At 28.2% G+C, this 15832-nt stretch overlaps 2 protein-coding genes across 6 annotated transcripts in view; both read right to left on the bottom strand.

Moving 5' to 3' along the window:
- Nucleotides 1-3632, bottom strand: part of LOC123294670 (transmembrane protein 47) — a 348412-nt gene extending 344780 nt beyond the window's left edge. The window contains exon 1 of the mRNA XM_044875776.1: nt 3514-3632. The gene's annotated coding sequence lies outside the window, so the exon portion shown is untranslated. The remainder of the gene's footprint in view (nt 1-3513) is intronic.
- A 3210-nt stretch (nt 3633-6842) lies between these two features.
- LOC123294619 (transformer-2 protein homolog alpha-like) lies at nt 6843-15555 on the bottom strand. 5 transcript variants are annotated; one of them, XM_044875705.1, is made up of 8 exons: nt 15396-15555; nt 15059-15177; nt 12416-12452; nt 11965-12342; nt 11479-11654; nt 11135-11179; nt 9891-10021; nt 6843-7243 (listed from the first exon to the last, which is right to left on the bottom strand). In XM_044875705.1, the coding sequence occupies exons 1-8, from the start codon at nt 15426-15428 to the stop codon at nt 7218-7220; spliced, it is 945 nt and encodes a 314-aa protein (XP_044731640.1). In that variant the 5' UTR covers nt 15429-15555; the 3' UTR covers nt 6843-7217. The 5 variants fall into 5 exon arrangements, with proteins under 5 accessions (XP_044731640.1, XP_044731641.1, XP_044731644.1 ...); XM_044875706.1 differs by having other exon boundaries at nt 11482-11654; XM_044875708.1 differs by lacking the exon at nt 6843-7243 and adding an exon at nt 7698-7936.
- Nucleotides 15556-15832: the final 277 nt, after the last annotated feature.

Raw genomic sequence — 15832 nt, 5'->3', positions numbered from 1 at the left:
TCTAATGTTTTGATAAAAAACAACTCATTCTTTTTTATCTACAGTTGAATTTTACGCTAGAATTTTCACAAACAGGTAAAAAAAGTGAATCCCTAAAATTTCATTTTTTTACATCAACGCGGATGAAATACCATATTCATTTATTATTTGACATGCAAAATAAAATATCATAGAACCATGAGCGTAATCCACCTTTAAATTTCAGTGTGGTCAACGACAATCACAGTCATACACATACACTCTAAACATAGAATTAGGCAATATTTAGACAGTAGGTAAAATAGAAATGTTATACCTCAATTTTTTTGTAAAACTATGCCATAATAGTCGGAGAAAATTGCACCCCATTTGCCTTTTTTCCAGCATGAAAACCTAGAGAATAACTCATGGAGCAAAATAGTTCTTAGTTGTATAGAAGAACTTAACATCATGTTTCTACTAGAAGGCGATTTGTATAAAACCAGAAACAAAAACAATTATTCATAATGCAGTCAAAAATAGATTAATCCAACTAAATATGTGTAAAATTATGGAGTTGAAAACGCTTACTTTTTACAGAAATTTACATCACTGTGTCGTATTATTTTCATCATCTTAGTCAAGAGAGAAGAAGCTCTATCTTGTTTAAGATTGGGAACATGGATTAGAGAGATCGCAAACCATCAACTATCAGCGGTAAATAAGTGTGTTTTATGCGATGGACCTCAAGATGCTGATCATTTCTTCATCGATTGCGACGGTATGTATGCCTTCTATGAAAATGAAAACCAAAATACCCACTTGTGTCTCGAAGTATGAAGTGTACGAACTTTTTAACAGTAAAGATCTTAACACTCTTAATGAACTAAGCCGTTTCATTGATAAGTTTCTTTTAGTCAGGAAAAAGAAAATATAACTTGGTACCACGATGCCTTCTCTTTACATTCAATAATTTTATTAGAGTAAAAGAGATAAAACGACTATGTAAAAATTATTATAGATTGATTTAATGTCAAATAAAATATACTATTATTATTACATACACTCTGTGTCACAAAAAATGTACGTGTTTCACCATTCTAAGTGCTATAGCTATAACATTATATGTAATTACATGTACTGTTATAGTAATATCACTTAAAATGGTTAAACTTTTTCGTTTATTTTGACACTTCATGTTGGAAACCTCAGAAACAGACTAGGTAGTTAGGGACGACCATAGGATTTTGCGAGTGATAGACCAGGCACCGTCATGCTGAGACGTTAAAATGCTTAAATGCTATTAGTCCATAATTGAACGAAGGCTGTAAGTATGATATCTATGTACTAACGCCATCTGTTAGGATATAAGTGAACAAAGTCGGTATTTAGACTCATTATTCTTATTTTGAAACATTAATTCAAGTACTTCGAATTTCCTGAGTATCCCTTCATGCATAGACGTATTCACGCAAAATGTACGGCTGCATCCAAAATCTAGCCAATCAGGATTTCATTTTTGGGCTTAAAATAAAAGACGACCGCGTTATAGCCTCCTCCTCTCTTACTCTTTCTTTTACCTCTTTCATAACACTCGAAATAGGTGTAGAGATTGTTTAACACAGATAAAATAAATGTACAGAATTAAATTTTTTTTAATGTAATACAGTCTTTGATTCATTAAGTGTATCAGAACAGGTGAGCATGAATTGTCTCTCGTTTCACAATTTTACAAAAATCTTTGATTTATGGTTGAAAATGATGCTCATAAATGTCATAGACTAAATTTATTTTTTTTAATTATCTTTATAAATTATAGCTCATGTGTTAGTCTGATGTATGAGCTATATTATTGTATAGTTTCATTCAAATCCATTCACTAGTTTTTGCGTGAAAGCGTAACGGACAAATAAAACAAGTATTCTTACTTTCACATTTATAATATATAGAGAAGAAATAGGAATCGTCCGTCCGCATTTGATATTTTACAATTTTAGGCTTTCCTCGAAAATTTTCGTAGAGCAAAAAGTTATTACATTTGCCTTTGACAACAGCCTCTCAAATTTTCAGCCGTTCTGAAAGGATTATCACCTTACCGAAGGCTAAAGCACCCAATTTTACTTGACCAATTGAACAGTGTTAACAATATTAACTTATTATAACAATATAGTAATTTGATACGTTGGCCTCCAGCTCCATATTATTATTATTAGCCCAATACATATTATATTAATAATCGATATGTAAAATTTAAAACAGTAGGCAGTACAATGTATTGTACATAACATGTAATTGTAATAATTATAATCACAATGGTTAACTAATGATTCATTAAATTTGTGTACAGCATAACAATTGCAATTAATTTCCGGTTCACTATTTTTTTATAGGCGCAATCAAATGAATTATTGAATTTAGGATTCATATGACCGGAAGTACTACATATTACAAATTTTAGGTTTATTTACAAGGTTGTATGAAATATGAAATTATGTTAAGCAACAGATAAAAATCAACCAATAAGAATACACGGTTTACAGAATACATCTTTAAAAATTTAAGTTGGGCGTTTTCTTTCACTGAGGCCGAAATTGCTAATATTTTGGCAAGTTTAAAATTGGATATTGAAATTTTTTGTTATGGAATATAATTGAAAAAAAAATTAAAAAATCGGACGTTTGGTCTGACACCCTGTTTTATGATTTTTCTATTTGTTATTCAATGGGTCTTCCTATTTGAATAAAAAAAAAATGGATATCCACCGATTTTAGATAAAAATTTTCTCGGGATTCGTGATAGAATATACGTCCCACTTATATTAATTTTCGTAAAGGAAAATGTTGTTAATCTAAAGATAAGTAATAGCTACATTCGAATTTCTACAGGGGTAACAACCTCTTTTGTGTCATAAACCAGGCTCTAGCCTGGTAATTTCAATCTTTAATATATTTCTAAGACTCAAATATTCTAATAGGTGATAAAATAAAGAATATGGGAAATATATTTTAGTTTACATATGATAGAAAATTGATATACAATTCATTTTATAAGATATTCAATTCTATTCAAAATGTTAATAATTGAAAGTAAATGAATCATAATTAAGACTAAATAATATAATTGCATACTTGAATATTAAATAGCCTTAGGGCGAATCAAGATGATGCATCGTTCGAATTAACAAAGATATCATGAATTTCTTATGATAAAAATTAATTAATTAAACCAATAAAGTATTTAAATGTCCATTTAACCTCTACAAACATTTCATGAAAAATTAAAAAAATGTTGAATATGTTGGATATTTTATAACCATGAAAAAGAAGGTCAACTTAGGCATGATTTATGAAATAAACCTAAATGGAAAATAAAAATATTGAACGGAATACCGGACTAAAATAATAAAAAATAGGTGTTAATAGACCAAGTAAATAGGCCACTGTCTATTTACTAATTAAACCAAACATGCATTTTAGCAGTAAATGTCATAATAAACAAATATAACAAAAAAAAAAACAGGCTGAGAATATAAACAGAAAAAAAAATAAAACAAACCTTTCGAAATAAAGCAGAAAACGTAAAATTAAAAGTCAATCAAAACAAATATTCAATTTTATAAATAATTTTCACACTTTATAAATGTCACACAAACTTATTTAAATGAACCATCAAACTTTTTATTTGCAAGTGAAATGTTTACTTACAAAGTGCTGAGGTACGTAGTGCCACCTATGTTGTAATCATTAAATTAATAACATATTTCGTCGATATTTAAATTACCTATTTGAAATCAGAAAATTGTTTTTGAATTTTTTTTTCAATTTGCCTTTGAACTTTGAAGATTCAAATAACTTTCTATTAGTTTTAAAACTTTCTAAATGATAGAAACAAGACGGACACTACAAAGGAATCCCTAACACCTAGATCTAAGGGTAATATGTTCCTAAAAAATTGTCCATCAACTTAAACTTATATTGACTTTGAACTGAATTATTTTTTTAACCTCTTCTGTATCTTTAACGAGTTTTTCTACAGTTCCAAAACATTGTATTATACTCACCATCCACTTATACTTCGAACAGTGAATCTGTTCTAAAATATACTGAAATGTTTTGGAGATTCTCAGAAGAAAGCAATTTGAAGATTTTCACCACACGGGTATTTCGTTGGAGAGGATATGCCATTTAGACTCTCAGCTCAGCTAGTGACAGAAAAAAATATTCAATTTTTACAATCTGCCAATGTGTCGGGGTAATATATAGAGCCAAAAGCAACAGAAAAATGTATAAAATAACACGCCTAACACATTAATGCATAGTTAAAAGTTAACAAATGTTTGTAAAACAAAGATAACTTTTTATCATCTGCCATTCAAAAGAACAAAAGGCAAGACTGTTCAATTCACTAAAAATTTATTGACAGACGCTTTTCTCGTGTACAAGCTAATTCTTTAACCCATATTGTTATGTTGAAGTTTGCCTTTTATTGAAATACATGGCAGACTGTAAAAAGTTGTTCTCTTTGTGTTACTAATAATTTGTAACTATGCATTAATGCGTTATGCATGTTATTTTATATATATTTTCTGTTACTTGTGGTTGTAAATGTCCCCTCATCATTGGCAGACTTGTAGAAATTGATTTTTTGTCTTTATCAGGAGCTGACAATCCTCGTACATTTATATATAGTATTTTTTAATAAACTATATAAACAAATATTCCAAAAATTTCCTTACCTTCCACCATTTTGTTTAATACCCCAATTTGCGTGTATGTGCCAAACTTTCTTATGTTTTGGTGTCTAGAATAATGTTGATTCCTAACTGAAGGTCCTTTACTTATGCGAATGTATACAAGGTACACAATGTATGACAACCCCATTTTTTCAGTTACGAATGAAACATTGAACATGTTTTTTTGAGTAGCTTTTACGGATATCAGGATCTTATAAAATTAGAGGTCGTCTTATAATATTAGTCTTCTTCGTCGAATCTTAAATGGAATGTAATATTATTCTTTTAAAGTATTGATCGTCAAATATTAGAGCAAAGAGCATAGGAGTCTTTGTATTAGAGGAGGAAATTGATTTACCAAAAGAACAATTTGTTGTACCAATACAAGAATTTAAAAATGTTCATCATGGAAAGATAATACTTCCTTTTAAGTTTCGAACTGCTTTACCTCAAGTTTATTGTATTGAAAACTTTATTCACTATTTTAGTAAAATTTTCTCCTTCTTGAAACATTAACAAAACTAATTTTATTCAAATGCAAGATCAATAGTTAAAATTAGTTAAAATATAGAAATATTATCCTCTTTCAGCTTCAATTTTGAGTCAATATTAATTTCTTTCCTAGCCCACAATTATCTTTTTTTTAAATTTTGATGAAGCATGCACATTTTTCAAAATTCAGATATTTTAAAGCTTTTGTTTTTAAGGTAGTATTCTCGGGCATACGGAATTCCATAAAACATGCAGCTTTTGTATTCGTGCACTGTTTGTGACAACAGTGTTCACATATTCTAAAGCACGATTGATGAGTAACAAAATTGTTCAAAAATTTTGTTTATTCCATTGATATCTGAACTTGCATTGTAATCTGAACCATTCTTGCCGTAAAAATTTGTGATCATTCTCAGTAGCTTTTTGAAAATTTAACTGGCTTATTATAATGTACTAAACTAATGCATAAGTTTCTGAACAGTACATCGCTCGATGAACGACACATCTACCTTAAGTTAGGTGCAGTACAGTTAATTTTGATAAATAAATCTTTTTCCCTTTTTTTCAAAAAATAGGCAGACCACCTTGGTTAAATAGAATACATATATACTCAAAATCGGTGAACTTACCTTTAATGATTCTTTCTTATAAATATTCCACTGACAATTTAAATATTGATTATTATCAATCGCGCTTGAGATGATTTTAAAAGTACTTTAATTGCGTTTTAATGTAATTGCAGTCGAGTAACGAGTAAAGAAAATATCCATTATGTTCAATACAGTCGAGTGAACTATTTTTTAAAATTTTTAGCTTGTTTTTTCACGTATAAATCCAAAAATTAGCAAAATAATTTTCAAAAATTTTCTCGAATAAAAATATTTAATAATTTTACTCAATAACATACTTACAAAACATTTGAAACCTTCAAATTTTTATTTACTTGTATTTTGTCACTAAAAAAAATGGGAAGGAATCAGAAGGAGGGAAATTCATACAGTTGAAGTTCACTCGACTAATTTAAAACAATAATTACAGAAAATGTGCCTTCAGTATTTTCAAATGTTATTGGGAGCGCTGATAATTTTATAAGTTACCTAGGCCCATTACTACGGATTATATTATGACCTCAAAATTTGTTGTAATTAACATTCAACAAAAACTATTTTAAATCAAGGATCAAAAAACACACACACCTGAATATTAAACTGGCAAACGATGAATAATTTTCTTTAATTCAATGCCGAAAGTTATTATGAAATTATAACATTAAGTTTCAAATACACGCTCCCAGTTAGATTTGAACCATTAACTATATGTAACAACGTAAGCTGCAGTTAATTGACAGCGCCATATAACGACAGCAACTTACTCCAATATATATTCCGTAATAATGGTCGCCGACATAATATAAACAGAATATTCATAATCGGCTCCAATATTTACCATCTAATTTGTAATTTTAAGAGCGAATAAAATGATTAACTGAGATCCCAAAAGTATAATTTGATCTCTACAAAAAGTTAACTCAATTTTATCAAGCAACACTTCAACATGCATACCTTGTTAAAAAATGATGATGTACCGGTAAAAAAAATTTGGTGTAATTGGTTAGGTGTTAATAAATAATTTAAATGAGAAATTTAGTCTTTATTTAAAATTAAAGTTGGGAAAATGGATGTTAAAAAAATGAAAATTTGGATAATCTCCTGCATAAAATTTATACCTTACAAAGAATATGATCACCAACATATTTTTCAATGATAAGAACTTAACATCAAAAAAGGCCTAATCAATTCAAAAATCCAATGTCTTCCTTCGATCTACGCTCATCTGATAGAGAAATCTTGAGCTTCTGTATTAAGTCTTCAAGATTTAAAATGAATTTTCAACCTTGAATTTCGTGATGACGAAAACAGGACAATTTTCAGATCATATTCTTTTAAATAATTTTCTCAATATTAATAGTTCTTGAGATGCAAGAATTTTGTGTTGCAGTGTTTTTATTTCATTTTTGAACTTTTTTCTACTTTTTTCATCCATTATCTCTTCTTTTAATACCTTTTCAAACAAACGAAAATACTATTAGAAATATTTTTTTCTCTTATTATTTTGGTTGGTTTTAATAACATAAAAATTGCTTTTATTTTTCAATTGTACAAAAATGTCAAATCAATATTTGTTGAAAGAAACTTTTATTTCTAATGGTCTCATTTGCTCCTAATAATTACCCTAACATCAATTATTTTACAAAAAAAAAAAGATTTTTTTTGTACAATTAGAAAACTTTTATCAATAAGAGAATATGAGATCATTAAAAACAAAATGATACAAACAGAAAATTTAAATTTACAAATTTAAACTGCACTTATGCTAGAATGAAGGACGTGTCTAAGTAGAATAATATTTTTTTCTTTTTAATAATAAACTTAACGCTAGATACAAATAATAACAATGCTCTTTTTCAAATTTGAGATGTCATTATACTTCTTTTTAAATTATATTATAATTTTTTATTTTGAAAATTCGACAATTACTGTTTTTTTATATAAATTAAATAACTATAAAAATTGGTTACTCTTGACGCCTCAAACCGAGCATGAAGTCTACATGACAACAAAAAAGGAAAGAAAATAAAACTATTGTTTTAAATGTTAACACAATTTTAAGGGTGTAAAACTAAAATTAAATATTTAGGGGGCCATCATCGTATTAAAGCCAGGCCATGGGGCAAGTGGATCTCTCAATATCGACCTGAAATTACATTTACAGAATAATCCAATTAACGTTATCAAATAAATAAATTCGAATATTTATTTAAAAATCTAAACGAAAACGTAACTAAAGATTGCCGTTACTGAGGAACGTTTGATTTTTGTATTATTTTCCCAAAAAAAAAAACTTGGATGTGCTATGAAGAATTAATCGAAAATCACAGAATTAACTACCCAAATTGTGAGCTAACTTCCACCAAATATTTTAAGTGATGAGAAAAATAAACTTGTTTAATAAATTATTTATAGCTAAGTGAATTAAATTCTTAGTTTATAATTTTACATCGTAAGTTAAACGACTTACCATATGAAATGATAATATTTAAGAATTAAATTAAAAACTAAGAATTAGGGCTATTTACAATAAACAAGGAATCTATAGTTTATTTCTGTATCTAACGATGTCATTTTAAAAGCAAATAATTTTTTTTAAATGATGGAAGTTGAAGGGAAGCAATAAGTACATTTTGGATGCAAAATCATAGAAACAAAAACACATTAATGCTACCGCTCATTTCTACTAGTGTCATCCTAAATAGATCCTAATTGTTCATTATAATAAAAAAATATATGCACACGTCATAAACATCGGGTTACACAAGCAACAATTATATATTCAAAAAAGAAAAAAAAATTTAGATTTATGCACGAAATGGATACTAAAACAAACTAAATTTTTGTTCGTTGTAAAGCACTACACACTACAAATGATATAAAATAAAATTTTGTACTAAATAAAATAAAAGAATAGAAGGCTAATGGAAGCTTTAAATTTGAAGATTTTAAAAATAATAATTGTTAAAATGGTGTGATTCGTAATAAATATTCGATTAAGCATTGGCACACCAAAGTTAGATGTGAAAATTTTTAATACAATCTCATTAATGAAAACAAAAATCGATAATTTAGTTACAAAACAAAAAATATACAAAAATAACTAAAATACATAAAAAACTGATGTGAAATTTTTGATTGGTGTGAAAATGCGTGTTCTTTTAATTGTGAGTTTTTTCTAAACAAAAAAGAATAAATTAGTATCTACACCCTGGTTTTAATTTATTGCCTAGTCGTGCGATTTTTTTCAGATTCTAATATTTTCTCACTCACTACCTAGGTTTGTAAATTCTCTATGATAGATAGATATTCAAATGATGATAGAATTTATACAATCAAAAGCGTCCCAAAATGTTTGAAAATTGTTAAGACGTAAATTTCAATTTTTATTTGATTCCAACCGATACCGAGTTCAATATTCACAAAAATAATAACAGAAGATCAATTTTAGGTTTTTCTTTTTAATGTAGAGAAATTTAAAAAAGAAAGTATTGTACAAATTACTGATATTTTTACAAGACATTTTTGAAACATTAATATTGTAGCATAGTCATTAGGAAAGTTTTACGGTATACGAAAACGCACGTTGTCGGTTAAAGAAGGAAACCGTTCAATGAGAAATGGTTTCTCAATCGTATATAAGGTATTGTTTCCTATTTTCGAAGTTAAGTTCTAATCTCCAACTTTTTAAACTCTGTCTGGAAGAACTATGAGAACTGCAAAAAATTATCAAGTTCGTCTGGAAGTCCCCTACTAAACTATATAGAATACTTTAAAATTATAATAAATAAAGCTACGTATAAACCTCTGGATTAAAAATTTTGGTTAAAAACTAATCACACTGCTCTAAAAGTTAAAAAAATGTATCAGATAAATCGTAACGACTAGACAATAATTATGTGTGTTAATATTACTTGATCGTTAAAAATTTTGATATGAAAATAATATCCCTAATTCTCAATAATTAAAAATATCAAAAGGAAACGATTTGCTTTTTAACACTTTTTCAACATAAACAGAAAAAGTAAAGAGAAACCACAAAGCTAGATAAAATTAACTCAAGATACTTAAGTTTATAAATTTTATAAAACAGTACTAACGGTACTTATGGGGCGAGTAGGAACGTGAACGTGATCGTTCATATCTGCGACTACGGTATCTAGGTGATGGTGAACGTCTGTCTCTGTACGAACTCCTATAACGATCCCCACTGCTACCTCCATAATAATCACTGAAATAAAAATATTGGTTTAAGTATATTATATTTTGAATTAAGCCGCTCACAGTTATGACTCAAAATTCGTGCTGCATGTTTAATCTATTATTTACACTTAAAATTATAATTTATAAATCTTGCCACAGCAAAAGCTTTATGTCCGAGTCAAATGACGTTCTAAAGTGAAATTTAATTAGAAATTTTATAAATTGAAAAAAATAAAAAGGATTCAAAGAAAATTTCGATGCTGTGTTTTCGGTTGTATTTACCAAAAAAGTAAAAATCACGGATTTCAAGATTAATTTTATCAGATATATAAAATTATTTAGAATTAGCTGAGAGTAATAGTTTGACACTCAAAAAACCTTCATCAAAGCAATTTTTTCCTTTCCTGTTTACCATCCTCATTCCTCAATAAAAAATATTGTTCATAAGCTAAATTAAAGCTGACGGTAAAAATAGACCGAGAGAAAAACTGCCTGAGCCAAGATTATTTTTTTAGTGTCAAAAAAACTTTCAAGGGCAATATTAAAAATTTCTGATGTTGTATTTATATAGCAGCAAATGTTTTGTGCAATTCTGTGAAAGACTTCTGTTAATATTAATAAGATTTTTAACAGTTGATGGATATAATTTGCAATGAGTCTGAAATGTATTCACATTTTATCAAATTACTTTTTAAAAAAATACTCGGTGATAATTGCAGAATATTTCCATACTGAAGAATACTTAACGACGTTTTGGATGAAAACTTGAACTGACATCTTAACTGTCGTTTTTAGTTTCCCAATGGATCACATACGTTTAGAAGATTCTGCTTGAAATTCGAAATAGACATTTAGATATTATTTTTTATCTGAAGGTGGAATTCTTTGAAGATTTAAAGAATGTTTCGTATACTCATTTGTACAACTATCATATGCCTCTGATTGTAACATTCATTTTCTTTCTTTATAATATGCATAAAATCGTCTGATAAAAATATGTATATTCAAATAATAACATACTAAATATTCGTAAAAAAATATGAGTTGTACTTTGAATTCATGATTCGAATATGTATTATTAAATATGGAACGAGATTCTTTCTGCATTAACCGGCGCCCAAAAATATAATCTAATACTTACTCTCTGTCACTTCTACCACGGCGCTCATTCCACCGGTCATAGATACTGTAAAATATTTAATAAACATGTGTTAAGAGATATTTAAACTGCCAATTGTATAATTGGGTATGAAATTATTTTAACTTATGTACACGAAAGCCTTTAGTAAACAAATAACAACTTAAAAATGCTTACACTAAATTCCGTATAAATTAATCTTGAAACTCATCTACTTATGAAAAATGGTTTTCTCAGCATTGATCACTTATTGTAAAGTTTCGTAGACATTTACGTTGTTAGTCTTAAAATGCTAATGAGTTACGCTTAGAAGATAAGAATGGTAAAAGAAACATAGAACAACTTACTACGTAGGTTTTCCCATGTATATACCAGGAGTTGGAGTATGTGCTCGTTGTGTAATTGAAAAATCTACTCTAATACATCGTCCATCAATTTCCATTCCAGAGCAAGCCTCTTTTGCCATCTTGGCATCGTCCATATTTTCAAAATAAACAAAACCAAATCCACGAGATCTACCAATCTTTAAAAAAGAATACAATATGTAATTTTTATCGCTTATCTATGGAAGGTAGAGATATTACTGTTAACAACAGGCGTAACTAACAAGATATCTCAAATGAAACTGAATTAACTGGACTATATTATCATCTATATGATGGCTGCTTTTTTTTTCAATCTCTATGTAAAACACTATTTAAAAACAAACAAACTCGTAAATTATACTTAAAAGGGAACCACACCGGTACTTATGATGACATAGGCAGTTTATTCTTAAGATATTGCAGCCATAAATAAAGTAAAATATTTACAATCGATTTTAAAATATATACCTTTGCGTCAATAACTAAAACCACTTTTTCAACAGGACCATATTTCGAGAAAATATGATACAATTGACTTTCTGTTGTGGATCTGCTTAATCCAAATACTCCTAGACAACGTGTGGGTGATGGTTTCTCTCGATTACTTGTATGACGTCGTCGTGATGACATAGGACTATGTGATCTAGATCGTGTATAACGGCCACCACCTGAGTATGACCTTGATCGACTACGTGAATAACGTGAAGATTTATATTTACGTGGAGATCGAGATCTACTACGTGATTTATAACGTGGTCTTTCACCACCCCGATCACTTCGATCCCTCTCCGATCGACTAGCCCTATCACGTTCACTATGCTTATTCGAACTACTACCTCGATAATCCTAAACAAAAAATATTCAAATTAGAAATGTGTTAATTTTAAAATAATCGTACATGGACAGAAATTACACTTACTTTCATGGATACTCGACGTGACTGCCGACTTGGACTCCTGGAAAATTAATTATAAATTAGTTTACAATTAAAAATTTAAATATAACCGAATTTACATCTTTTATTTTTGGTATATATCCAAAAACTTTGAGTTAAATTTAAAAAAAGTTCTTTTTTTTTTTTTTTTGAAAATCAATTTGTGTATTTTAATTTTGAAAATGTTTCTAATTTGATAAATATTTTATGTATTTTATTGATCCATTTTCGTAACAAATACATTCACTTTTTTACAGAAACTCTGAAAGAAAACATAGATTTATTTTAAAAATTTGAAATTAAATGTAGTCCAGGCGTGTCAAATCATAAACCTTATTGAAAAGTAAACAATAAATTTGAAAAGAATTTTTAAATGGTTTATCGTACTATATACTTAAGCTCAATTTTAAGCTAGCTGGACGATTGAAAATTTCCAGGTCCCTTGAAAGGTAATTTCCTGGCTATGAAAATTTACGAAGAGGAAAAATTTATTAGACATGACCTTGACAATAACGTCTCAAATTTTCTACCTTTATCGGTAATATCACATTATTATTAAAACAGTAATTTTATTAAAAATTATAAATTTTCATTATCACAATTTTATCAGATTTTCTACTGATAAATGTTTATAATGCGGAACTAATTTTCTAAAGCAAATATTGATTGATATTTTTAAAATAATTGATCAATAATTTTAAAAATATCGTAAAATGGCAGCTTGAATAAATAATAAAATAGAAATTAAATTAAAAATAAAAAGAAAAATGATGTCTTTTCAAACATTAAAATTGAACATATATCGGCTTACAATCTCATATAATTGAAATCTTATCAAAACATTTTAATAGATTCACATCGAAATTATTATAAAATATAGATTGTATAGAAAATTTACTGGAAAATTATACAACACATGTACTTATAATGCAATATTAATACTCGCCATGTGTTTTTCCATTCTCTTTTAATGGTTTTAGAATCAAACGTAATATTTGACAGTCATTTCAGAACGGCTAGAAAAGGTTGTGTCTAACCACTTCACACTCAACGTAGGCGTAGACCTCTCTTGCAGGCACCTATAAAATTTTTAATTGCACACCAAGGTTGGGTGTTACGAATATTCCTTGAGGATTTTTATAAGAGAAATTGCCGTTTATGAAAGTTATTAGTCACAACCATGAAAACAACCTCTCAAATTTCCAGCCGTCCTGAAATGACTAAAATAATACGCCTATCTAAAATCTGTATAGTTAGGCGTACCACCAGTTCTCTTAAAACTTGAGCTTAATTGTTATGAGCCTTCCAAGCTTAATACCTATTGATAGGTTCTCGTTTGCCAAATTAAATTATCAAATGATAATTTCACTAAATACTCGATGTATATACATCGTTGTTTTTGTCAGGTGTATTTTTTAGAACTGTATATAGATAATGGAAGAGATCGTTCTTCCATAAATATCGACGAGGTTACCATTAAAATAGTCTTGAACGGTGGATTGGGTAACAGAAAAGCTAGCTGCTTGCGACACGCTGCAATCCGATTGTATAACGTTGCTATTTCACTTCGCTGCTTAAATTAAGATGCGAAAAATTATGATTTACGTCCCACCGCGATTGTATCTTCTAATTTGCTTCGATGTATTTCAAGAGTAATTTAACTTTTCTCTGCATTCGTTTGGACTATATTTTGGATTTTCGCTCCTGATTTCTGGTATGAATAAGAACAATGTTGATGAAATCACTGTGATTCGTACAATTTAAATTTTTATATCGAAAAATTTTACTCATTATCAAATTACGCTTCAAGTAGCGTATCTTAAAGCGTATATACAGTTCCATGAAATACAGCCTGTGCATACTTACAAAGTTACTATTCGAATTTTCATTTTCAGGGTGTCCACAACTTTCAATTTAAAAAAAATTTCCTGACATTACTTGCTATTTTTCCCTGAACAAAATCCATTTTTAATTTTCTGTTTTTCACTTTTCTTTGATATGTGTGTAAAAAAATAAAAGTTAACAGAATTTAATACAAAATAAAGTAAACAGGTTTTAATTTATTATTCATGTTAAGGAAAAGTTACTTTATTTGTCCCAAGAATTTAAAAATTCGTAAAAGTTGAAAAGAAACAAAACGCTGATAAATAAATGAAAAGCTTCATAATTCAAATACAAAAATGTGTACTGGATAATTGGTAAGTACTCATGCATTTTTTTCAATACCATGTCGCTAGACACCCTGCTATCGACAAATCATGATTTAAAAAGCATACTTATCGATTGTATCAATAGGAGATATCTCCGATTGCTTTACAAAAATCGCAATTTATTTCTGTTAAATCGCTCATCCGTAACTATATTCAACGATGGTTGTTATGTTTCTTAGGTTACCACTTGTTTACGACAAAAGGATATTAACATTGAAAAGGATTGCACATATCACTCACAATTCCAAATCAATAAGAAATCATTCTTCATTCGAACAAAATTCAAACACGTAAACACAACAGCCACCGAGGAAAGTCCACGTAATTACTGATTTATTTTAGGGGAAATAGAGATTCAAAAGGTAAAAATCGAGAGTACCATATAAGAGAATAATCAGAATTTTTGAATAATCCTTACCGTGAAGCACGATCTTCTTTCATCCTATGTTCAGGTGTTCTGCTACGACTTTGATCTCGAGGTCGCCCATTATTAACCGGCGAATTTGTTTCACGTTTTATCGAATTACTCCGAGATCTCTAACAATTTCAGGAAAATATTCGATTAGAAAAAATATTATTCATGGCTTTATTTTGTTGAAAACTAATATATAAAATTAAAATAGTTTAATATAATCGCTAGAAAATAGTAATACAATCAAAAAAAAAATTTTCTACATGGTTATGATCATTTAAAGTACAATTTCATAACCGTGATTCCAATAAACAACTGATAAAAAATTATTTAAAATAATTACCTCTCTGTACATGACACCATCGCGATCACTCATATTTAAAGCATAAAAATAATTCTTAAAAATAAATTAGTTTTTTTTTTAATCTTTTTAAATTTAATACAATTATTTCTATTTTCCACACAATTTTCGCAGATAAAAATAGTGGGTAAAACGCTCTTGTTGAAATGGCGAATATTAAACAAAGGTTGGCACCTTAAAGAAAATAAAACAGCGTCCTGTTTTTATTGATTATCGCGGGTAATTTGAAAAAATAAAGTGAAATACACATTTTTAATGTAAATTAAATTAACCATTAGTCGATCTAATCGTAACAAAAAAAATTGAAATGTTTGTTTAATTAATTGACTAATTCTTGAAATTTCTAGAAAATATTCTTTGAAATTTTTGTTATACTAAAACGTAAATGTGTGATTTTTTAAAAATGAGTTTAATACAAT

Source organism: Chrysoperla carnea, chromosome 3 (genome assembly GCF_905475395.1).
Source record: "Chrysoperla carnea chromosome 3, inChrCarn1.1, whole genome shotgun sequence".
NCBI classification, from domain to species: Eukaryota; Metazoa; Arthropoda; class Insecta; order Neuroptera; family Chrysopidae; genus Chrysoperla; species Chrysoperla carnea.
Note: the sequence above shows the minus strand (reverse complement) of the source record. Positions and strands in the feature narration are given on the sequence as shown.

What these genes read in the sequence shown, in the direction of transcription:
- LOC123294619 (XM_044875705.1), bottom strand. Translation starts at nt 15,428, where the DNA reads ATGAGTGATCGCGATGGTGTCATGTACAGAGAG. An exon ending in TACATGGGAAAACCTACGTA is followed by an intron (nt 11,180 to 11,478) that starts GTAAGTTGTTCT and finishes AATATTTTACAG; the next exon opens with TATCTATGACCGGTGGAATG. An exon ending in CGTGGTAGAAGTGACAGAGA is followed by an intron (nt 10,022 to 11,134) that starts GTAAGTATTAGA and finishes TTTTTATTTCAG; the next exon opens with TGATTATTATGGAGGTAGCA.